Genomic DNA, 23,041 nt, shown 5'->3' with positions numbered 1-23,041 from the left:
TGAGGGAGGTGTATTCCTCTCCAAACCAATCATATCCGCTGTGGTGGTCTCATTGTGTTGTAGGGAAATACAGGTCACGGTCCAACAATCAACTGGGATGTTTCTGTTTGAACAAAGCCAAGGGCCATTCCTAATTTGCTGGCTTATTCAATCATATTCTTAGTGAATAAATGAATGACAATCAAAAGTCGTTCGTTACTATGGGCCGAACAGTAACTTGAGTTTGCATTCAGCCCTTACAGTATGTAGACACCAATTCAAATGAGTGGATTCGGTTATTTCAGCCACACACGTTTGACAGGTGTATGAAATCGAGCATACAGCCATGCAATCTCCATAGACAAACATTGGCAGTAGAATGGCCCGTACTGAAGAGCTCAGTAACTTTCAAAGTGGCACCGCCATAGAATACCACCTTTCCAACAAGTCAGTTCGTCAAATTTCTGACCTGCTAGAGTGGCCCCAGTCAACTCTTAAGTGTCTAGGAGCAACAACGGCTCGGCCGCGAAGTGGTAGGCCACACAAGCTCACATAAACAGGGCCGCTGAGAGCTAAGGGGCGTAGCGCGTAAAAATTGTCTGTCCTCGATTGCAACACTGACGGGTTCCACTACCGTGCACAAGAACTGTTCGTCGGGAGTTTCATGAAATGGCTTTCCATGACCGAGCAGCCTCACACAAGCCTAAGATCACCATGAGCAATGCCAAGCGTTGGCTGGAGTGGTGGAGGAGAAATAATCGTCTGGGGTTGTTTTTCATGGTTCTGGCCCCTTAGTTCCAGTGAAGGGAAATCTTAACGCTACAGCATACAATGGTATTCTAGATGATTCTGTGCCTCCAATTTTGTGGCAACAGTTTGGAGAAGGCCCTTTCCTGTTCCAGCATGACAATGCCCCTGTGCTCAAAGCGAGGTCCATAAAGAAATGGTTTGTTGAAATCGGTGTGGAAGAAGACTGGCCTAAACAGAGCCCTGACCTCAACCCCATCGAACACCTTTGGGATGAATTGGAACACAGAGTGCGAGCCAGGCCTAATCGCCCAACGTCAGTGCCCGACTTCACTAATGCTCTTGTGGATGAACAGAAGCAAGTCCCCGCAGCAATGTTCCAACATCTAGTGGAAAGCCTTCCAAGAAGAGTGGAGGCTGTTATAGCAGAAAAGGGGGGACCAACTCCATATTAATGCCCATGATTTTGGAATGAGATGTTCGACTAGCATTTGCCCACATACTTTTGGCCATGTAGTGTAGAACTAGTGTAGTTCCTCACATCCTTTCCTTATATCCTTCCTTCCTTCCATGCCTCCTTCCTCACATCTTTCCTTACATCCCTCCATCCTCACATCTCTCCAACTTTCCTTAAATCCCTCCTTCCTCACATCCTTCCTTACCTACATCCTTGCTCAGTATATACCTTTCTCCCTGACCTCATAAAGTCATCGTCTATTCCAGTAGATGGCCATCCTTCCTATCAGCCCAGTGGATCCATGTCTCTCCACGTCATCTCCTTCAGCTCTCAGAGACAGACTGGAGGCTAATTGGCTAGGCTGACCCTAATCGGCCATAAGGCCCTTTGCCAGGTTATCATGGAGTCTCCAGGCTGCAGTAAGGCAGAGCTCTACTAATCACCTTATCTGATCTGCACTTCTGTGAAGAGATCCAGAGACCCAGAGAATCTAGAGTCCAACCTCTTTAGGTTAGTGATAGTGGATGGATTAGACTAGTTTGACCAACACATGAGAGCAGTATCGGTCAGGACTAGCACTTTTCTTTAGGTTCACGAATAGAATAATTTTCAATTCAACATACACATTACCTACATCACCACATGCACCCACACACAGTGGGACCCCATGCAGCCTCAGTAGAAAGCAGGTTAATGTCTGTTCCAAGCTCAGGGCTCAGAGCTCACTAATATCCATTAAGAGTTAGAGGAGGATTACTACCTGCTGAAATGTATGCCCTGATTTCCTGGGACTCCTAACACATCTGCTAGCCTTGTTGAATGTTACTCTCCTGGTGAGAGAGAGGATTACAAGGAGCTCAGGGAGGGGGAGACGAGGTCACGACACGTCTGTTATCCCAGATAAATCTGTTATCTTGCCTGTGTTTGTTCAGGAAACTCCACTGAGGTGGATTAGGTTAGATTAGGGAGTGCGGCGATATGGGTGGTAATCCCTGCGTTTCCTCCTCTGGATTCACCTTTAATATGACCTGGTGTCACGTTATAATGTGTCCCCGGTCCTGGCTAAATACACACACTCTCTCTGACTATCTCTTATATATATACAGTGGGGAGAACAAGTATTTGATACACTGCCGATTTTGCAGGTTTTCCTACTTACAAAGCATGTAGAGGTCTGTAATATTTATCATAGGTACACTTCAACTGTGAGAGACGGAATCTAAAACAAAAATCCAGAAAATCACATTGTATGATTTTTAAGTAATTAATTTGCATTTTATTGCAAGACATAAGTATTTGATCACCTTCCAACCAGTAAGAATTCCGGTTCTCACAGACCTGTTAGTTTTTCTTTAAGAAGCCCTCCTGTTCTCCACTCATTACCTGTATTAACTGCACCTGTTTGAACTCGTTACCTGTATAAAAGACACCTGTCCACACACTCAATCAAACAGACTCCAACCTCTCCACAATGGCCAAGACCAGAGAGCTGTGTAAGGACATCAGGGATAAAATTGTAGACCTGCACAAGGCTGGGATGGGCTACAGGACAATAGGCAAGCAGCTTGGTGAGAAGGCAACAACTGTTGGCGCAATTATTAGAAAATGGAAGAAGTTCAAGATGACTGTCAATCATCCTCGGTCTGGGGCTCCATGCAAGATCTCACCTCGTGGGGCATCAATGATCATGAGGAAGGTGAGGGATCAGCCCAGAACTACACGGCAGGACCTGGTCAATGACCTGAAGAGAGCTGGGACCACAGTCTCAAAGAAAACCATTAGTAACACACTATGCCGTCATGGATTAAAATACTGCAGCGCACGCAAGGTCCCCCTGCTCAAGCCAGGGCATGTCCAGGCCCGTCTGAAGTTTGCCAATGACCATCTGGATGATCCAGAGGAAGAATGGGAGAAGGTCATGTGGTCTGATGAGACAAAAATTGAGCTTTTTGGTCTAAACTCCACTCGACGTGTTTGGAGGAAGAAGAAGGATGAGTACAACCCCAAGAACACCATCCCAACCGTGAAGCATGGAGGTGGAAACATCATTCTTTGGGGATGCTTTTCTGCAAAGGGGACAGGACGACTGCACCGTATTGAGGGGAGGATGGATGGGGCCATGTATCGCGAGATCTTGGCCAACAATCTCCTTCCCTCAGTAAGAGCATTGAAGATGGGTCGTGGCTGGGTCTTCCAGCATGACAACGACCCGAAACACACAGCCAGGGAAACTAAGGAGTGGCTCCGTAAGAAGCATCTCAAGGTCCTGGAGTGGCCTAGCCAGTCTCCAGACCTGAAGCCAATAGAAAATCTTTGGAGGGCGCTGAAAGTCCGTATTGCCCAGCGACAGCCCCGAAACCTGAAGGATCTGGAGAAGGTCTGTATGGAGGAGTGGGACAAAATCCCTGCTGCAGTGTGTGCAAACCTGGTCAAGAACTCCAGGAAACGTATGATCTCTGTAATTGCAAACAAAGGTTTCTGTACCAAATATTAAGTTCTGCTTTTCTGATGTATCAAATACTTATGTCATGCAATAAAATGCAAATTAATTACTTAAAAATCATACAATGTGATTTTCTGGATTTTTGTTTTAGATTCCGTCTCTCACAGTTGAAGTGTACCTATGATAAATATTACAGACCTCTACATGCTTTGTAAGTAGGAAAACCTGCAAAATCGGCAGTGTATCAAATACTTGTTCTCCCCACTGTACATATATATATATATACACATACACACACACACACACACACACACACACACACACACACACACACACACACACACACACACACACACACACACACACACACACTCCGGACTCCGACATTGCTCGTCCTAATATAATATGTCTTAATTCCATTCTTTTACTTTTAGAGTTGTGTGTATTGTTGTGAATTGTTAGATACTACTGTACTGTTGGAGTTAGGAACACAAGCACTTCACTACACCTGCGATAACATCTGCTATATACAGTACCAGTCAAAAGTTTGGACACACCTTCTCATTCAAGGGTTTTTCTTTATTTTTTACTATTTTCTACATTGTATAATTGCCAATGGGCACAGATCTAGGATCTGAACAAAGTCTGAACAAATGGCCCATTGAGTGTACAGAGTCAGAGTAGCAGCCAGGTAGGTAGGCAGGAGTTAGGGACTGGATGTGGTAAAAGCAGGCCCGGTTGGTGGTGTGGAGTTTTGTGTTCTTGCTTCATGGCCTGCTAGTGGTTGCCTTTATACAAGTGCTAACAGGTCCTGTGTGTGTGTGTCTCTCTTTACGCAGCCTCTAACAGGTCCTGTGTGTGTGTGTCTCTCTTTACGCAGCCTCTAACAGGTCCTGTGTGTGTGTGTCTCTCTTTACGCAGCCTCTAACAGGTCCTGTGTGTGTGTGTCTCTGCGTGAGTGTGTGTCGGTCTCTCTTTACGCAGCCTCTAACAGGTCCTGTGTGTGTGTGTCTCTGCGTGAGTGTGTGTCGGACTCTCTTTACGCAGCCTCTAACAGGTCCTGTGTGTGTGTGTCTCTGCGTGAGTGTGTGTCGGTCTCTCTTTACGCAGCCTCTAACAGGTCCCGTGTGTGTGTGTCTCTGCGTGAGTGTGTGTCGGTCTCTCTTTACGCAGCCTCTAACAGGTCCCGTGTGTGTGTGTCTCTGCGTGAGTGTGTGTCGGTCTCTCTTTACGCAGCCTCTAACAGGTCCTGTGTGTGTGTGTCTCTGCGTGAGTGTGTGTCGGTCTCTCTTTACGCAGCCTCTAACAGGTCCTGTGTGTGTGTGTCTCTGCGTGAGTGTGTGTCGGTCTCTCTTTACGCAGCCTCTAACAGGTCCTGTGTGTCTGTGTCTCTGCGTGAGTGTGTGTCGGTCTCTCTTTACGCAGCCTCTAACAGGTCCTGTGTGTGTGTGTCTCTGCGTGAGTGTGTGTCGGTCTCTCTTTACGCAGCCTCTAACAGGTCCTGTGTGTGTGTGTCTCTGCGTGAGTGTGTGTCGGTCTCTCTTTACGCAGCCTCTAACAGGTCCTGTGTGTGTGTGTCTCTGCGTGAGTGTGTGTCGGTCTCTCTTTACGCAGCCTCTAACAGGTCCTGTGTGTGTTTGTCTCTGCGTGAGTGTGTGTCGGTCTCTCTTTACGCAGCCTCTAACAGGTCCTGTGTGTGTGTGTCTCTGCGTGAGTGTGTGTCGGTCTCTCTTTACGCAGCCTCTAACAGGTCCTGTGTGTGTTTGTCTCTGCGTGAGTGTGTGTCGGTCTCTCTTTACGCAGCCTCTAACAGGTCCTGTGTGTGTGTGTCTCTGCGTGAGTGTGTGTCGGTCTCTCTTTACGCAGCCTCTAACAGGTCCTGTGTGTGTGTGTCTCTGCGTGAGTGTGTGTCGGTCTCTCTTTACGCAGCCTCTAACAGGTCCTGTGTGTGTGTGTCTCTGCGTGAGTGTGTGTCGGTCTCTCTTTACGCAGCCTCTAACAGGTCTTGGATCACTGGTTATGAAAAGAGCGCGGGTTAACGGCCATGTTCCCACTGTCGGAAACCCTAGCGTGTGATTGGCCGGTCAGCCCCTGATGATGCTGTGGGCAGGAATGGTTATTCTGAATAGAAGGGACGCTGTGATTGGACTGCAAATCTGTCAGTAGGCGATGCAGCCTTCGTGTTGTACATGTGTTGATACTCAGCAAACACACATCATCAAGACCTCATTTTGTAAGCTGGGTACTAGAGCTCAGTAAAAGACACATGACAGCCTGCTTGGAGTTTGCCAAAATGGCACCTTAAGGACTCTCAGACCATGAGAAACAAGATACTCTGATTTGGAGGAAACGTGGCACCATCCCTATGGTGAAGCATGGTGGTGGCAGCATCATGCTGTAGGGATGTTTTTCAGCGGCAGAGACTGGGAGAATAGTCAGGATCAAGGGAAAGATGAACGGCGCAAAGTACAGAAAGATCCTTGATGAAAACCTGCTCCAGAGCGCTCAGAACCTCAGACTGGTGCAAAGGTTCACCTTACAACAAGACAAGCACACAGCCAAGACAATGCAGGAGTGGCTTCGGGACAAGTCTCTGAATGTCCTTGAGTGGCCCAGCCAGAGCCCGGACTTGAACCCAATCTAATATCTTTGGAGAGACCTGAAAATAGCTGTGCAGCAACGCTCCCCATCAAACCTGAAAGAGCTTGAGTGGATCTGCAGAGAACAATGGGAGAAACTCCCTGAATACAGCTGTGCCAAGCTTCTAGCGTCATACCCAAGGAGACTCCAGGCTGTAATCGCTGCCAAAGGTTCTTCAATGTGTCTTTTACTGAGTAAAGGGTCTGAATACTTATGTAAATATGATATTTCATTTTTATATTTTTTATACATTTTCAAAAAAGTATAAAAACCTGTTTTTGCTTTGTCATTATGGGGTATTGTGTGTAGACTAAGGAATTTGTTTTATTTAATACATTTTAGAATAAGGCTGTAACGTAAATGTGGAAAAAGTCAAGGGGTCTGAATACTTTCCGAATGCTCTGTATCCGTTATGACAGGCCCAGTCAGTCAACTGTCAACTGTACTTTGGGCTGAGTCGCACCACGTCCCGCACTGCTGAATCAAAACACAGCCTTGAAGACTACAACAGAGCAGACCTCAGTAGGTCAGTAGATTACTGACAACAAAAGGACTTTAGTTTGTTGTAGCTATTGCAGATTTGACATGGTGATGTCTGTATTTGATCATATTTGTTCCTATTAAGGATGACCTTCTGGTTCGACAAATCAGATCGTACAACTCATTATGCAGCCAGACAGGCTGTAAGGCTTTCTATTCCCCAGGCTGCCCAGCTCAGTGGCCCTTCTATTCAATAATATAAATGCAATGTGTCACAATTTAAAAGATTTTTACTGAGTTGCAGTTCATATAAGGAAATCAGTCAATTGAAATAAATGAATTAGGCCCTAATCTCTGTCCCTAATCACATGACTGGGAATACAGCACAGGAGGTTGGTGCCATCTTAATTGGGGAGGACGGGCTTGTGGTAATGACTAGAGCGGAATGGTATCAAATACATTAAATACATGGTTTACATTTGCTCCGTGTCAGCCATTATTATGAGCAGTCCTCACCTCAGCAGCCTCCACTTGAATACAGATACGCATCTGTTGGTTACAGATAATGTATCTTTAAAAAAGGGTAAGGGCTTAAATCAGAAAACCAGTCAGTATCTGGTGTGACCATTAGCATCATGCAGCGCAACACATCTCCTTCGCATTGAGCTAATCAGGCTGTTGATTGTGGCCTGTGGAATGTTGTCCTACCTCCTCTTCAATGGCTGTTCAAAGTTTCTGGATATTGGCGGGACCTGGAACACGCTGTGGTAGATGTCAATCCAGAGCATCCCAAACATGTTCAAAAGGGTGAGATGTCTGGTGAGTATGGAGGCCATGGAAGAACTGGGACATTTTCAGCTTCCACGAATTGTGTACAGATCATTGCAACATAAAATGCAATTGTGTGTTGTCCGTAGCTTATGCCTGCCCATACCATAACCCCACCGCCACCATGCGGTGCTCTGTTCACAACGTTGACATCAGCAATCCACTCGCCCACACGACACCATCTGCCCGGTACAGTTGAAACCGGGCTTCATCCGTGAAGAGCACACTTCTCCAGCGTGTCAGTGACCATCGAATGTGAGCATTTTCCCACTGAAGTCGGTCATGATGCCGAACTGCATTCAGGTCAAGACCCTGGTGAGGAACGACGAGTATGCAGATGAGCTTCCCTGAGACGGTTTCTGACAGTTGTGCAGAAATTCTTAGGTTTGTGCAGAAATTCTTCAGTTTGTGCAGAAATTCTCCAGTTTGTGCAAACCCACATTTTCATCAGCTGTCCGGGTGGCTGGTCTCAGACGATCCCACAGTTTCATCAGCTGTCCGGGTGGCTGGTCTCAGACGATCCCGCAGGTGAAGAACCAGGATGTGGAGGTCATGGGATGGGGAGTTTACACGTGGTCTGCGGATGTGAGGCCAAATTCTCTAAATTCTCATTGTGTTGTGTGTCAAAACTGCACATTTTAGAGTGGCCTTTTATTGTCCCCAGCACAAGGTGCACCTGTGTAATCATCTGTTTAATCAGCTTCTTGATATGACACACCTGTCAGGTGGATGGATTATCTTGGCAAAGGAGAAATGCTCACCAACAGGGATGTAAACAAATTTGTGCACAAAATTTGAGAAATAAGCTTTTTGTGCATATGGAACATTTTTGGAAACTTTTATTTCAGCTCATGAAACATGGGACCAACACTTTACATATTGCATTTAGATTTTTGTTCAGTATAATATATTGCCAGAGATCTTATAGAATCCCATTGTACTCATAACACGCTGAGAGAGATAATACAGTGTAACTTGGAGGATAAATGAATACAGAGTCAATGATTTATGCATTATTTATACAGAATACTTTTATCTATGATGCAGAAAAATGCATCCATGCTTTTGTTACTTCTAGGTTAGACTACTGCAATGCTCTACTTTCCGGCTACCCGGATAAAGCACTAAATAAACTTCAGTTAGTGCTAAATACGGCTGCTAGAATCCTGACTAGAACCCCAAAATTTGATCATATTACTCCAGTGCTAGCCTCCCTACACTGGCTTCCTGTTAAGGCAAGGGCTGATTTCAAGGTTTTACTGCTAACCTACAAAGCATTACATGGGCTTGCTCCTACCTACCTTTCCGATTTGGTCCTTCCGTACATACCTACACGTACACTACGGTCACAAGACGCAGGCCTCCTAATTGTCCCTAGAATTTCTAAGCAAACAGCTGGAGGCAGGGCTTTCTCCTATAGAGCTCCATTTTTATGGAATGGTCTGCCTACCCATGTGAGAGACGCAGACTCTGTCTCAACCTTTAAGTCTTTACTGAAGACTCATCTCTTCAGTAGGTCATATGATTGAGTGTAGTCTGGCCCAGGGGTGTGAAGGTGAATGGAAAGGCTCTGGAGCAACGAACCGCCCTTGCTGTCTCTGCCTGGCCGGTTCCCCTCTCTCCACTGGGATTCTCTGCCTCTAACCCTATTACAGGGGCTGAGTCACTGGCTTACTGGTGCTCTTTCATGCCTTCCCTAGGAGGGGTGCGTCACTTGAGTGGGTTGAGTCACTGACGTGATCTTCCTGTCTGGGTTGGCACCCCCCCCCCTTGGGTTGTGCCGTGGCGGAGATCTTTGTGGGCTATACTCGGCCTTGTCTCAGGATGGTAAGTTGGTGGTTGAAAATATCCCTCTAGTGGTGTGGGGGCTGTGCTTTGGCAAAGTGGGTGGGGTTATATCCTGCTTGTTTGGCCTGGTCCGGGGGTATCATCGGATGGGGCCACAGTGTCTCCTGACCCCTCCTGTCTCAGCCTCCAGTATTTATGCTGCACTAGTTTTTATGTCTTCGGTGGAGTAATTGGTATCACCGAAAATTGCTGCCTCTGTGTGTTCCGTTCATAGAAACGGTGTCACAGAGAGTCTGAGAAAGTAGTTCGTTTTTAATAATTTCCCTCTGTGCAGCTACATATAGCCGGTCCCATAGAAGGAGGACACAATAGGAAGATATGAAATTGGATCTAGTGAAATCAAACCCACTACAGCACATGGACTGCGGCAGGTAGACTAGTGGTTAGAGTGTAGGGGCGGCAGGTAGCCTAGTAGTTAGAGTGTAGGGGCGGCAGGTAGCCTAGTAGTTAGAGTTTTGGGCCAGTAACTGAAAGGTCGCTGGATCAAATCCCAGAGCTGACAAGGTAAAAATCTGTCATTCTGCCCCTGAGCAAGGCAGTTAACCTACTGTTCCCCGGGCGCTGAAGACGCGGATGTCGATTAAGGCAGCCCCCCCTCCCTTACCTCTCTGATTCAGAGAGGTTGGGTTAAATACAGAAGACAAATTTCAGTTTCCCCCTTTCCCTTTACAGGTGGGAACCTATTTCCTGTATAGTGCACCGCTTTTCAACCAGGGTCCATAGTAGAGGTCGACCGATTAATCGGAATGGCCGATTAATTAGGGCAAAGGGCCGATTTCAAGTTTTCATAACAATCGGAAATCTGTATTTTTGGCAGTTTTTTTTTTACACCTTTATTTAACTAGGCAAGTCAGTTAAGAACAAGTTCTTATTTTCAATGACTGCCTAGGAACGGTGGGTTAACTGCCTTGTTCAGGGGCAGAATGACAGATTCTGCTCGGGGATTCAATCTTGCAACCTTACAGTTAACTAGTCCAACGCTCTAACCACCTGCCTCTCATTGCACTCCACGAGGAGCCTGCCTGTTACGCGAATGCAGTAAGAAGCCAAGGTAAGTTGCTAGCTAGCATTAAACTTATCTTATAAAAAACAATCAATCAATCAATTATAATCACTAGTTAACTACACATGGTTGATGATATTACTAGTTTATCTAGCGTGTCCTGTGTTGCATATAATCGATGCAGTGCACATTTGCGGAAAAAGGAGTCGTTGCTCCAACGTGTACCTAACCATAAACATCAATGCCTTTCTTAAAATCAATACACAGAAGTATATATTTTTAAACCTGCATATTTAGCTAAAGGAAATCCAGGTTAGCAGGCAATATTAACCAGGTGAAATTGTGTCACTTCTCTTGCGTTCATTGCATGCAGAGTCAAGGTATATGCGATAATAATAAACGTTTTTTTCTTCTCTAAATGATAGTTTCCGGATTCGACCATATTAATGACCAAAGGCTCGTATTTCTGTGTGTTATTATGTTATAATTAAGTCTATGATTTGATATTTGATAGAGCAGTCTGACTGAGCGATGGTAGGCAGCAGCAGGCTCGTAAGCATTCATTCAAACAGCACTTTCTTGTGTTTTGCCAGCAGCTCTTTATTGTGCTTCAAGCATTGCGCTGTTTATGACTTCAAGCCTATCAACTCCCGAGATTAGGCTGGTGTAACCGATGTGAAATAGCTAGCTAGTTAGCGGGGTGCGCGCTAATAGCGTTTCAAACGTCACTCGCTCTGAGACTTGGAGTAGTTGTTCCCCTTGCTCTGCATGGGTAACGCTGCTTCGAGGGTGGCTGTTGTCGATGTGTTCCTCGTTCGAGCCCAGGTAGGAGCGAGGAGAGGGACGGAAGCTATACTGTTACACTGTCAATACTAAAGTGCCTATAAGAACATCCAATAGTCAAAGGTATATGGAATACAGATGGTATAGAGAGAAATAGTCCTATAAATACTATATGAACTACAACCTAAAACCTCTTACCTGGGAATATTGAAGTCTCATGTTAAAAGGAATCACCAGCTTTCATATGTTCTCATGTTCTGAGCAAGGAACTTAAACGTTAGCTTTTTTACATGGCACATATTGCACTTTTACTTTCTTCTCCAACACTTTGTTTTTGCATTATTTAAACCAAATTGAACACGTTTCATTATTTATTTGAGGCTAAATAGATTTTTATTGGTGTATTATATTAGGTTAAAATAAGTGTTCATTCAGTATTGTTGTAATTGTCATTATTACAAATAAATACATATATTTTTTTAAATTGGCCGATTAATCGGTATCGTCTTTTTTTGGTCCTCCAATAATCGGTATCGGTATTGAAATATCATAAATCGGTCGACCTCTAGAGACAGTAGGAGCGGTAGAGATACTCTCAATGATCGGCTATGAAAGGCCAACTGACATTTACTCCTGAGATGCTGACTTGTTGCACCCTCGACAACTACTGTGATTATTATTATTTGACCATGCTGGAAATGTATTTACATTTGAACATCTTGGCCATGTTCTGTTATAATCTCCACCCGGCACAGCCAGAAGAGGACTGGCCACCCCTCATAGCCTGGTTCCTCTCTAGGTTTCTTCCTAGGTTTTGGCCTTTCTAGGGAGTTTTTCCGGGCCACCGTGCTTCTACACCTGCATTGCTTGCTGTTTGGGGTTTTAGGCTGGGTTTCTGTACAGCACTTAGAGATATCAGCTGATGTAAGAAGGGCTATATAAATACATTTGATCTAAAGCCTAACCAATGATGCTGGGGTAAAAATCACTAATGCTGTCATCTGATTTCTCTGTTGATTGTCAAAAAAAAGTATATTTAAGCAGGAAAACATTGATCTCATCTAGATATCAAAGCAAACAGACATCAGCCTGAGAAAGTTAAATTCATAACAACCTCAGTGAACAAGACACACGCCGACCGGATGACATTGGGAAATTGAGCTGAAATATTGATTGATAATGAGTACACAACAACAAATAATCAATAAGAGACTCCAACAATATGAAGGTCTCTTATTAGAATCAGCAGGATCAATACATTCACAGTGACCCACGGTGACATTGTGATAAAGAGCAAGCTACTGCACCGTCTGTCTGGTGCTAGGACACAGAATGGAGCACAGTCATAACAACAGGAACGACAAATAATTTTCCTTTGTATTTTCACTTCACATGGAGGAACATGAATGAATGAGTCCATTCAAAAATAAAAATGGTTAATTAGCTGTGGCGCTAAAGAACTACAATTTTGCAGAAGCGCTGCACTTGTGGAGCTTCAGATTCTGTCTATTAGCATAGGCCTTCCCACAGACGTCGCACACGAATGCTTTGACACCGGTGTGCACACGCTCGTGATATTTCAGATGGCTTTTCTGGCTGAACCTCTTCCCACATTGATCACACTCAAATGGTTTCTCCCCTGTGTGAATGTGACCGTGAACTTTAAGAAGATGATTGCTAAAGAAACCTTTCCCACAAACGCTACAATGAAATGGTTTCTTCCCTGTGTGAGTGACCATATGATTCTTTAGAGTATAACGACTTGAACAAACATCCCCGCAAATCTCACACTTGAAAGAAGGCTTTTCTTCACCTTCGGTGTGCGTGTTTAGTTTATGCGTCTTCAGGGTTCCGGACTGGGTGAAGCTTTTATCACAAAGGTCACAGCAATACAATTTCTGGCCTGTGTGAGTTCTCTTGTGTCTGCTGAGATTACCGGAAGAATTAAACTTCTTGCCACAAACGTCGCAAGAAAACGGTCTCTCTTCCTTGTGTGTCCTCATATGTTTATACAGATGGTTCCTTTTGGCGAAACATCTACCACACACACTGCAGATGCAATGTTTTTCAGGCATTTCTCCAGGATGGGTGACCAACATATGCTTTCTGAGAGCAGGTGCAAGGCTGAAACGTTGGCTACATACAGTACAACTGTGATCCTTCTCTTTATGAGACATCATATGGGTTTTTAAGGATACAGTGGTTAAGAACATTTTGCTGCATGTTTCACAGCTATATTTCCTCTCCCCTGAATGTGTCTCCTCATGATAAGACAACCCTTCTCTGGTCTTTAAGATCTCTGGGCAGGATGAGCAGATTAATATTTTCCGTCCATTGCACTTGTGCCACTTCAGTCTTTTTTTCCCTAGGAACTTTCTTTCACAAACTGTACATGTGACCGTTTCCTCCGTTAGGTGACCCTTCAAGTGGGACTGCAAAGTACATTTACGGTGAAACACGGCACTGCAGTCGTTACAACTGAAGGTGTTCTCTATGCGTTGTTTAACGGAATGTTCCTCAAGCTGCTTGGCCAGATCAAAACCTTTCCCACATGGAGAACAGCTGTAGGGTTCTGTATGGGACTGAATGTGTCTCGTCAGAAACCCTTTCTTCTTGAAACATTTTCCACAATGGAAACAGGTGAGGGGTCCTTGGTGTGCGGCAGAATCCCCACATTGGACATCATCCCTAGCTGGGCCTTGTTTATCTGGGTCTGATGCAGATGGGTCAGCATGCTGACTGGGATCAACCTCAATTAGGCATTCCTCGTCCGATGAAGGTGAGGACAGGGGGGCAAGGTCAAGGTCCTCGTCCTGATTGTCAGACTCAGAAGAAGACACCTCATCTGTAACAGAGAGGGTCATCTTGGTTGTTGCTGTGCACATGCAGAAAAAAAAAACAGTAGGATAAACCATCTGATTGTAAAAAAATATATATAATAATAACACTGTCGTGATATTATTGAATTTACACAGGAAATTGAAATGTTCTGTTTGAAATGGGTACTGGGAACAACCAGCAATAAAAAAAATCAAAATAAAAGCTACTCACCCTTTACTGCTACTTTTTGTGTTGCTAGTTCACGACTGAAGCGCCCATCTTCTCCACAGCTCTCACCTCCTTCACCAGTCTTCTCCACAGCTCTTACCTCCGTTTCGTCCACCATCATCAGCAGTGACATTTTCTCCATCAAGCCTTCACTCAACACTTCCATGAATGACGCAAAATGTATCTGAAAGATTGAGAACAACTGACTGAAATACGGATAACGTCACTGACCATTCAACATAAACTCACTGCCTCGTTTCTAGAATATCTGAAAAAATATCTTCACGTTTGTTAGCTCGCTAAGTTATGTTTGATCACAGTTGAAAGGGGATCATCTTTGGTTTGATAATGTTCTATCGCTGAGACCCCTAGACGGCATAGTTCTTCCTGATGTCGTGACAAATTACAGACGATGTAAATAATAATAATAATAATAATAATACTGGCGGCAGTAGGGCTAATGATGGACTCACCGTGTTGGTTGTGTTCACACGCTCCATTTCTCTCTTCAGTAAACTATTCTCTTCATTCTCCAAAACAGCAGCACACTCGTCGAGGAGTCTCCCCATCTCCCTAACCGTTGTTTCAACGTATAACCCCATAATGTGGGATAACTCTGTCTGAAATATATTTTTGCTCGACATGACTGCTAGCCGGCTAGTTAGCTTCCTATTCGCTGTCAACTGTTTCCGGTCCTACTCTGTATTATTGCCCGAAAGGAAACAAGCGGCAAGAAAATGGCCTTGTCGAAATTCCCCACCCTAACCCCTTCTAATTTCCTTAATTTTGTGGCTAGTCAAATATTTTCTATGGCACACATCAGAGTCAAATACTTTCTATAGAACAAACTTCACGTCAGGATAGGCAACCGAAATTAATAATTAATGTATGTTTGTTATATTAAACATAGATTCTGGCAGGGGGTAGCTTTTCGGCACAACACCTGTTAAACTAGCATCGATCGTCATGTCACCAGAATAAGAAACTTGATATTTATTGGAAAGGTGCATGAAGTTCACCGTGCACTTTCACTACTGTGAAGTTAATCGTAATTTATATCATCTGTAGCCTAATAAACTGCATGTATTCCCCGAGTCGTAGTGAGAGGAGGAGGTTACTTCCAAATGATGGTTATTATATCGATAGTTGAGCATAAAGGCGTTTCCACCGCCATTTCTCGGATAATTAGTTTTACAGACACAAAAAGATTCCACCATGTCTAAAGAACAAATGATCTGTAAGCATTTGTAAAATTGTACCGAAACTAACATATTACCCCATTAATTTAGAATGTTTGGTTATGTTGATTATTCAGTAAATGTAATATACATTCATACCATTCTCATTCTCCAAGTGGAAACGTTGTTTTGAGAGCTCACAAACTGGGCGACACCACTTTACTCGTCACTTCTTCATTGTCTTTGTTTGGAGAGTGTGTGTCTGGTTTCGCCATTAATGTTGTGTGAACACACGCGAATAGTAACAGTATACCAGGGGCCTGTTGCACAAAACTAGGATAAGGGATTAAGCCAGGATATCTTGGTGATCCTGGCTCAATTGATCCGTAATCCGGTTGCACTAAAGATGGATAGGGGGCAGGAGGATATGTTATGGTATAAATTACCATGGAGATTTATTCTGTGGAGCTAGCCTGCTCCAGACCAGGCTAAATTCCAGGATCTATTTAATCTCATCCCTAATGTCAGTCAGCAGTCACCACAAATGGAAACCAATAGTTATTTCACTGCTCAATATACATTGTTATCACATATAACTAGACCCACTGTTATTATTTAAACGTTTGTGATCATTAATTTCAATGATTTTGGATGAAAAATGATTTTTAGATGATGTTGCTATCATTAGATAATTTACAGTTTCCCATAGACTATAAGGCTATATATAAAATGATAGAATATTAGGGCCACAGAGGGGAAAAAAACACAAGTCATAATATTGTAACCAGTTGTTTTAAAGGAGGACAGTTGTTAAAATGACAGATGTGGGGCATTTCGTGAAATTGTACTTCAGTATGGTTTCATAAACAAAGACATGCTGATGTGCCAGAATATTAAGTATCACATTGTCATAAGTATCAAAACTGTAAAAACAATATGTAGCTTTTCTGCAGAAAGAACCAGCCTCATAAATGTATGACTTTATCCTTTTTCTTCAGTGTGGCCCTAGTACTCTGTCATATAAACAAATACACATTCCATATGAATATAAAAACACAATGTGTAACATTATGTTCCTTTATTGAATAAGGACAAAACAAAGCAGGTAAACCATCAGCTCCTTTCGAAACTGAAGTCACAGTGACTCTACAAGATGGAAAGCACAGAATCCAAGCATATTATACAAAATGATACATACACATTCAAAGGTCTGTATATAACACACCCTGCATGTCTGCACACTAAAATAAATGCAGGACAAATCCATACACATCAACTGAACAGACAAATGAATGGATGCAGTAGCCTCCCTGCAGCCTTGTATTACACACAGTATACCGCACAAACATCATAAGAGGCCAAATTCGTCAAAAAACGAACCCAAAAAAAACCAAATTCCTCTGCCACCGCAGGACATATTTAACCAAAATTGAAAGCACACATACTAACTAAAATAATTCAACACATATTGGTCCCTCAGCAGCCGACCACTGTCGTCATCAGGGAAGATTGCCGGATTGTCCCAGTCCATGGCTGGTGGCACTCTGGGGGCCCTCTCCTTCCTCAGGCAGGCCACATTGTGGAGGACAGCACAAGCCACAGTAATATCACATGCCCTAACAGGGCTGACCCTTAATTTGTGAAGGCAGTGAAAGCGTGCCTTCAGGAGGCCAAAGGTCATTTCAACTCTGGCCCTGGTCCTGGCATGGGCATGGTTGTAGGCCTGCTGTGCTTCCTGGGGGTCTGTGAAAGGTGTCAGGAGAAAAGGCTGGCAGCCATACCCCCTGTCTCCCAGCAACAGACCAGAGAATTCACCTGTCAACACAAAATCTCATCATTACTACCTCATAAACACAGTGATATTCTTGACACAGCCATGATGGTTATAAATAGGGGTTGTGTGGCTTACCTTGTGATAGGCACTGATAGATTTCAGAGGCCCGAAAGATTCTGGAGTCATGGACTGAGCCAGGCCATTTTGCCACAACATTGCTGATCACACAGTCAGCATTGCAGACCATCTGAAATCATAAGATGAGGAATATTACACCAATCAATGCACATCACTGGCAATGCAGAGTGTTCGTCAATGGACAATATCAAAAAGTTATGTTCACCTGAACATTAATGCTGTGAAAGGATTTCCTATTCACAAAATCGGCCTCATGGGCACCTGAGGGGGCTTTTATCCTTATGTGTGTGCAGTCCACTGCACCAATGACATTGGGGAAACCTGTCACACAAAGTAATGAGTATCCTACTATGTGTTAACAGTTGTCCTGTAATTTGTAGATCCTCTTACCTGCAATCCTATAGAACTCCTCTTTGATGTCACAGAGTCTTCTGTGGCCAGGGAAGGAGATGAAGACATCTGCTAATGCTTTGATAGCCAGACACACACTCCTTATTGTGCGGCAAATTGTGGCCTTGTTCAGCTGTTCTGCATCCCCCACTGAGTACAGGAAGGCTCCACTAGCAAAAAAGCGCAAGGCCACACAAACCATTTGCTCCACACTCAGTGCATGGCTCCGTGCAGTGCGGTGCTTAATCCTGGGACCCAGTAGTCTGCATAGATACCTGATGCCATCTGCAGAAAACCTGTATCTTTCATATAGATGGTCATCAGGGAAGGCCAGTGGGTCCAACCGGTCCCTGAAGACCCTTTCTCGCCTGAAGGCTCTCCTCAGCACAAGTGCTTCTTCATCCACCACATCTCGCACGAATGGGCATGCCATTGTCAGAGCAGAAAGGAACACACAATTTTGGGCCTTCATATAGGCTAGTGGCCACACCTGGTGCTGGGGGGGTGGGCAAAAGAGGGCGATGCCTTATAACGATGACTTGGTTGTACTGATTGCTGGGAAAATAAAAAAAACCTTAGAAAGATGCCACCGTCCTGTGTGCTCACAATAAGAGCTCATATGTCATGGCTCACTTGACTTTACGAGAATATACCTAATTTTTATTTTGAGCTGTGTCATCTTCTTGGAGCTGGGGGAGGAAAGAAAAATAATGATTAATACATTTGTGTTACAGTTAGCATACAGTGTACATTGAAGGCATATCTCACCTCCCTCAAGTTTTTTTATTTCAAGGTCCAGTTTCCTAATTGTCCTCTTTTTTATTTCGGACTCCAGTGCAAGATTTTCCATCTTTTTCTTCTTGTACTGAATGTCTATGTCTGCCAGTTCTATTTGGCGCCGGAGGTGGTTGCCATACAACTTTCTGATAGCTTGTGAGCTCTGTGAACACAATACAATTAGCGCAGCTGGAATTTGGCAGGATGTGGTGTCCTTTTATTAATACGCACTATGTTGCCAGGCTGGTTTTCCCACTGTATAGCATCTGGGTCCTGTAAAAGAAATTAGATTTTTTGATTTTGATGAGGACTCCTCACCATTGTAGAGTAAATAGTACTTTCACAGTCTTAACATGATACCTCATGCCTTCTGGAATCCAGAGAGATGGTCTCCTCCTCATCATCGTCTCCATCATGTGCTGTTGCTGCTGCACTGGGGCCTTCACCCTATCACATTTAATCGGATTCATATTGAAGCTAGTAGACAAGACATGCCAGGCCTACAGTATGCCTTTGATGGAGTACTCACTGGATCAGCATCGTCTGGTGCTTGTGCTGGTGGCTCTAACAGGAACACAGTGCTGCCAGACACTGCAAGGCAATAGGTAAACCAAAGTCAGACAGTCCAAATTGATTCAATATGAATGTGGTTGTATCCCATGTAGAGATGGAAGGACATACCTTGAATGAAGCGGGTGGCATCTTGGGAGGAACCTATGCTCGTCTCTTTCCCCCCAGGGATCCCCTCTAAGACGGGCCTGCCTTTATTTAGCTCCAAGGCCATGTCCTCTGCTGGGGTAAGGTCAGCCTTTGGTGACCCACCACCCGTGCCTTGTCTGTGGGTATTCTTTTTCACTGCTAAAACAGTACAGACAATGTGTGAGCAGGCACCTTCTGGGTACAATATATGCTTGTGCTTTGTTAAATATTAGTCAGGGACCATACCATTCTGCAGAATGTTCTTGTATTTGATTTTGACCTGCTGCCATGTCCGTTTTGGCCCGTTCATGTTTAATCTACACACACACACACACACACACACACACACACACACACACACACACACACACACACACACACACACACACACACACACACACACACACACACACACACACACACACACACACACTGCAAAAAATTACTTGGTATTTTTGTCTTGTTTTCAGTAAAAATATCAAAAAATTTATCATAGCTTTATACAGTGTGATGGAGTTACTTTACACAATTTCACTCATATCTGCAGTGCATTTCAATTAAAAATTTAACCGTTTCATGATTACAGTACAACTGCATTTTTGGAGATGTGAATTAAATATTTGAATTGTAATTGTGATGTTTCAGCGGAGCGGTGAGTGTGTAATTGTGCACTACTTACGCATTCAGGCGGTCTGCAATACTTTGCCACGCTTTTTCTCTTTGCTTTATCACTGTGGCGGTGTTGCCTTTCTTCTTAATTATATCTTTTACCTCCTCGTATGCCTCCATGAGGATTTGTGCTTCCGACGGGGAAAAGTACGCGGCTCTAGTTGCCATGGTAAATCAGTTAATCTGTGATCTGTGGCGGGGTCTATTTGAGTGAGCCGTGAGCGCGCACCTATCCAGGATTGGTTTCACCTGGCTTAATGAATCCGTGTCTGCTCATCCTGGCTTGGTCTTTGTGCAACCAATTAAGCCTGGACGCACATGTTTTGGCTTCATTGAGCTCAGCTGAGTCATTTATCCCGGATGTCTTAATTCTACTTTTGTGCAACAGGCCCCAGGTTTGCGCGACAAGAATAGGTTCTGGGTAAATGTATTTATGTGACGGTTTGGGGATGTTCTAGTAGTTAGTTCACGTTTGGGTAACTCAAGGGGAGGCTGTATTTGAGCCTGTGGTTTATTGGTTAAAACAGATTTGCCCTGAGGAGAGTTTTTTCCTTTGAATGCTGACCTTTTGAAGTCAGAATTTTGTATATACATATATTTGTAAATAGCCTGTCATCTCCATCTTTGAAACATCAGCTCTGTGTAAATAAATACCAAACTCATTGGCACCGCTATCTGCCAGCCTCCTGCTGAATCTTTGTCATTATTACTGCTCGAAGGCCTATACTTCAAAAACACTCAATAATAACAGTCTCTGCATTTGAATTTTATGTTTCTATTGGTATAGCGTGATATAAGCAGAATTCAATATAATTCCAATGCAAGAACCCCAAAGTGTCCCATAGTCACTTTATCCTGGCACCGGGTCTGGATGCTTGATTGCCATTTGACAAATAAAAAGACTCGCTTTTATCCATAATAATCTCCCCATGTAGACTAGTCTGCCAACACATACTACCCACACTGTATCTACAAGCTTTTGGCTAGAGAGCGAGTGCCAAGACAAGAGTAGGTTATTTAAAACGGAAAATTTTTGTGACAAAACCATCGGTAGAGTAAAATGTGATGGAAACACATTGAATTTTAGATTTTAATTTGGTTCATGGAAAACTTAAGTGAAAAAGTAAATGTTGTGTGTGCCCAACGTCATCACGTCCTGATGTTATCTGCAACCCGTTCTTCGGTGGAAATACGTCATCAGTGGGAAAGCATATTTTCTTTATGCCGATTCTAGAATTAAACATGAAGAGCATATTATATAATACATAATGCGGTCCTATCAAGGGCCTTTCATTTTGTGGAATTTGAACATTAAACATACAAATTGGTCATAAGTATTTAAGGTCAGGCACCACAGGCTGAACTCACATTTTTGCATCTACCTATACATTTTGAGACTTGTTGGTATTTTGTTGGTATTTTAGTATTGTCAAAAAGTTTAAAACAAATTTAAATGTATATTTTCTTAAGTTTATCATACTACATTTATCAATATATTAAAAAATGTTAACCAGTTTAAAATGGACCTACATCAATCATTTCAAAGCTCACTACATTAAATTACAAATAATTTAAAGGCCATTGCATAGAGTGCTACAAACTGGACTATATTTAGTAACTTACTTTGAATACATGGGGATTGGGTCTAAATAGGCATTTGGCGTTTGGTAGTCTAAATTCAGTTGTCTTGAACTGCCATACAGGTAGTAAGCCTAACAAAGCCGACTGTAGATGAAAGTCAGCGAGTCAAGTCAGGGGAGGTGTATCTGCAACAGCTGAAAGTCGGACACTGTAGTGGTTTTCAAACAGTAAAGCTCAGATCAACATGGCAGTGTCAACATAGCTGCTATTGTTTTATAAAATAAAATTCTGTATAAATGTCTAAATAAACTTAATCACATTAAAACACTCACAAACTAAAAACATAAGGTGTGTTAGAGCTAGGTCTCAAATATCACTTTCATTTGTTTCCCTGTGTCATTAGAATCACAGCAAAGGTGGTTCCTGTTTCAGTCAGGTCTTTGGCCACATTCACATGGGTCAAACAAAAACACCCTAATAATTAGTTGACAAATAGTGGCTCCCACAATGCAAGTGATACTTGGTGAAAAGCAACCGCAGCAACTTGAAGGCAGTTTCATTAAAAAAACGGCATGACTTTTGATCACATGATTTTTCTAAAGTTCATGCAGTGGACATGTCAGACAATTTTTATACCCATAATGCAACACACTTTGAAAAGCGGTGACCAACGTTGGTCAACGTTTTGACAAAAGTGATCCGTGTTTAAACATGCCCAGACTCTTCCCACACTCCAAACTAATTTTCCTCATCTTTAGAAGCATCTGCATTCGGGAATTGTTGTGTGGGTATCCTTAGATATATGTACACGACTTACCCAGAGGGAACTGTTGATATGTTGTACATGTTTTATTATAAATAACATTTTCTTTGGAAAATGCGCCAAAAATGCCTTTTACGTCTTAGTATTTTACAGATAGAAAGATTAAACAAATATTCATCCATAATCCGCTCTGGCCAAATCCGGTCCTGGAATGTCTTAAATTGAACATGATCAGTATTGATTGAACACTGGAGAACACTGGGAGACTATGGTTTTACTCACTGTATCAGTTTCCTGGTAACATGCTGAGTGATACTATCTTTTCTGATAAATCTGCGAGGAACCATTGTACGAAAGGAAGATCTGTGCACACTGGAGTTGATAAAAGATTAGAATCTTGTTTCTAGATTAAATATATAATCTGTAAAGAAAATCAACAATCATTGCATGTTCTCCTGAAGAGGCATCATCTGATGGAACAGACAACGCAGAAGGTGAGATTGTCAGAAGGCCCATTGAGGGGGAAGGAAAGTACGAAAAGGGACATTGACAATGCTTGTATTTTCCTCATATCTTATAGTCAATAATAAAAGCACCAGTGTTGGCAGTATCAGATCTGTCAGCTACTTTAGGTCTAGTAGTAAAGCTTGGTGTTGTTGGGTAATCATTACCGTGTCCCCTATATAACCTCCGTAACTCAGGATAGAGTCAACACAGAGTCTTAAATATCGATATGCCTCTCTCACAGCCCATTCCTGAGGGGGTAAGTATCGGTACAAGGTGTCTGTCTTTCACTAATGGTGTCATGGCTGACAT

General features: G+C 43.3%; 2 protein-coding genes across 5 annotated transcripts; both read right to left on the bottom strand.

The window, feature by feature from the left end:
* Positions 1 to 8,398: 8,398 nt before the first annotated feature.
* LOC139569988 (oocyte zinc finger protein XlCOF6-like) lies at positions 8,399 to 15,020 on the bottom strand. 2 transcript variants are annotated; one of them, XM_071391403.1, is made up of 3 exons: positions 14,730 to 15,020; positions 14,260 to 14,440; positions 8,399 to 14,083 (listed from the first exon to the last, which is right to left on the bottom strand). In XM_071391403.1, exons 1-3 carry the CDS (start codon positions 14,898 to 14,900, stop codon positions 12,669 to 12,671), a joined length of 1,767 nt encoding a protein of 588 aa, XP_071247504.1. In that variant the 5' UTR covers positions 14,901 to 15,020; the 3' UTR covers positions 8,399 to 12,668. The 2 variants fall into 2 exon arrangements, with proteins under 2 accessions (XP_071247504.1, XP_071247505.1); XM_071391404.1 differs by having other exon boundaries at positions 8,399 to 14,053; positions 14,730 to 15,011.
* A 1,456-nt stretch (positions 15,021 to 16,476) lies between these two features.
* Positions 16,477 to 21,287, bottom strand: LOC139569987 (uncharacterized). Of its 3 annotated transcripts, XM_071391402.1 has the most exons (10): positions 19,459 to 21,284; positions 19,195 to 19,371; positions 19,043 to 19,104; positions 18,874 to 18,960; positions 18,745 to 18,786; positions 18,505 to 18,676; positions 18,390 to 18,425; positions 17,737 to 18,291; positions 17,344 to 17,455; positions 16,477 to 17,249 (listed from the first exon to the last, which is right to left on the bottom strand). In XM_071391402.1, exons 1-7 carry the CDS (start codon positions 19,520 to 19,522, stop codon positions 18,412 to 18,414), a joined length of 618 nt encoding a protein of 205 aa, XP_071247503.1. In that variant the 5' UTR covers positions 19,523 to 21,284; the 3' UTR covers positions 16,477 to 17,249; positions 17,344 to 17,455; positions 17,737 to 18,291; positions 18,390 to 18,411. The 3 variants fall into 3 exon arrangements, with proteins under 3 accessions (XP_071247503.1, XP_071247500.1, XP_071247501.1); XM_071391399.1 differs by having other exon boundaries at positions 18,390 to 18,676; positions 19,459 to 21,287; XM_071391400.1 differs by lacking the exons at positions 16,477 to 17,249; positions 17,344 to 17,455 and adding an exon at positions 17,514 to 17,667 and having other exon boundaries at positions 18,390 to 18,676; positions 19,459 to 21,287.
* Between the last annotated feature and the right edge of the window lie 1,754 nt (positions 21,288 to 23,041).

The sequence above is a fragment of the Salvelinus alpinus genome, chromosome 3 (genome assembly GCF_045679555.1).
Source record: "Salvelinus alpinus chromosome 3, SLU_Salpinus.1, whole genome shotgun sequence".
Lineage (NCBI taxonomy): Eukaryota > Metazoa > Chordata > Actinopteri > Salmoniformes > Salmonidae > Salvelinus > Salvelinus alpinus.
This window is presented reverse-complemented; position numbering and strand designations above follow the sequence as displayed.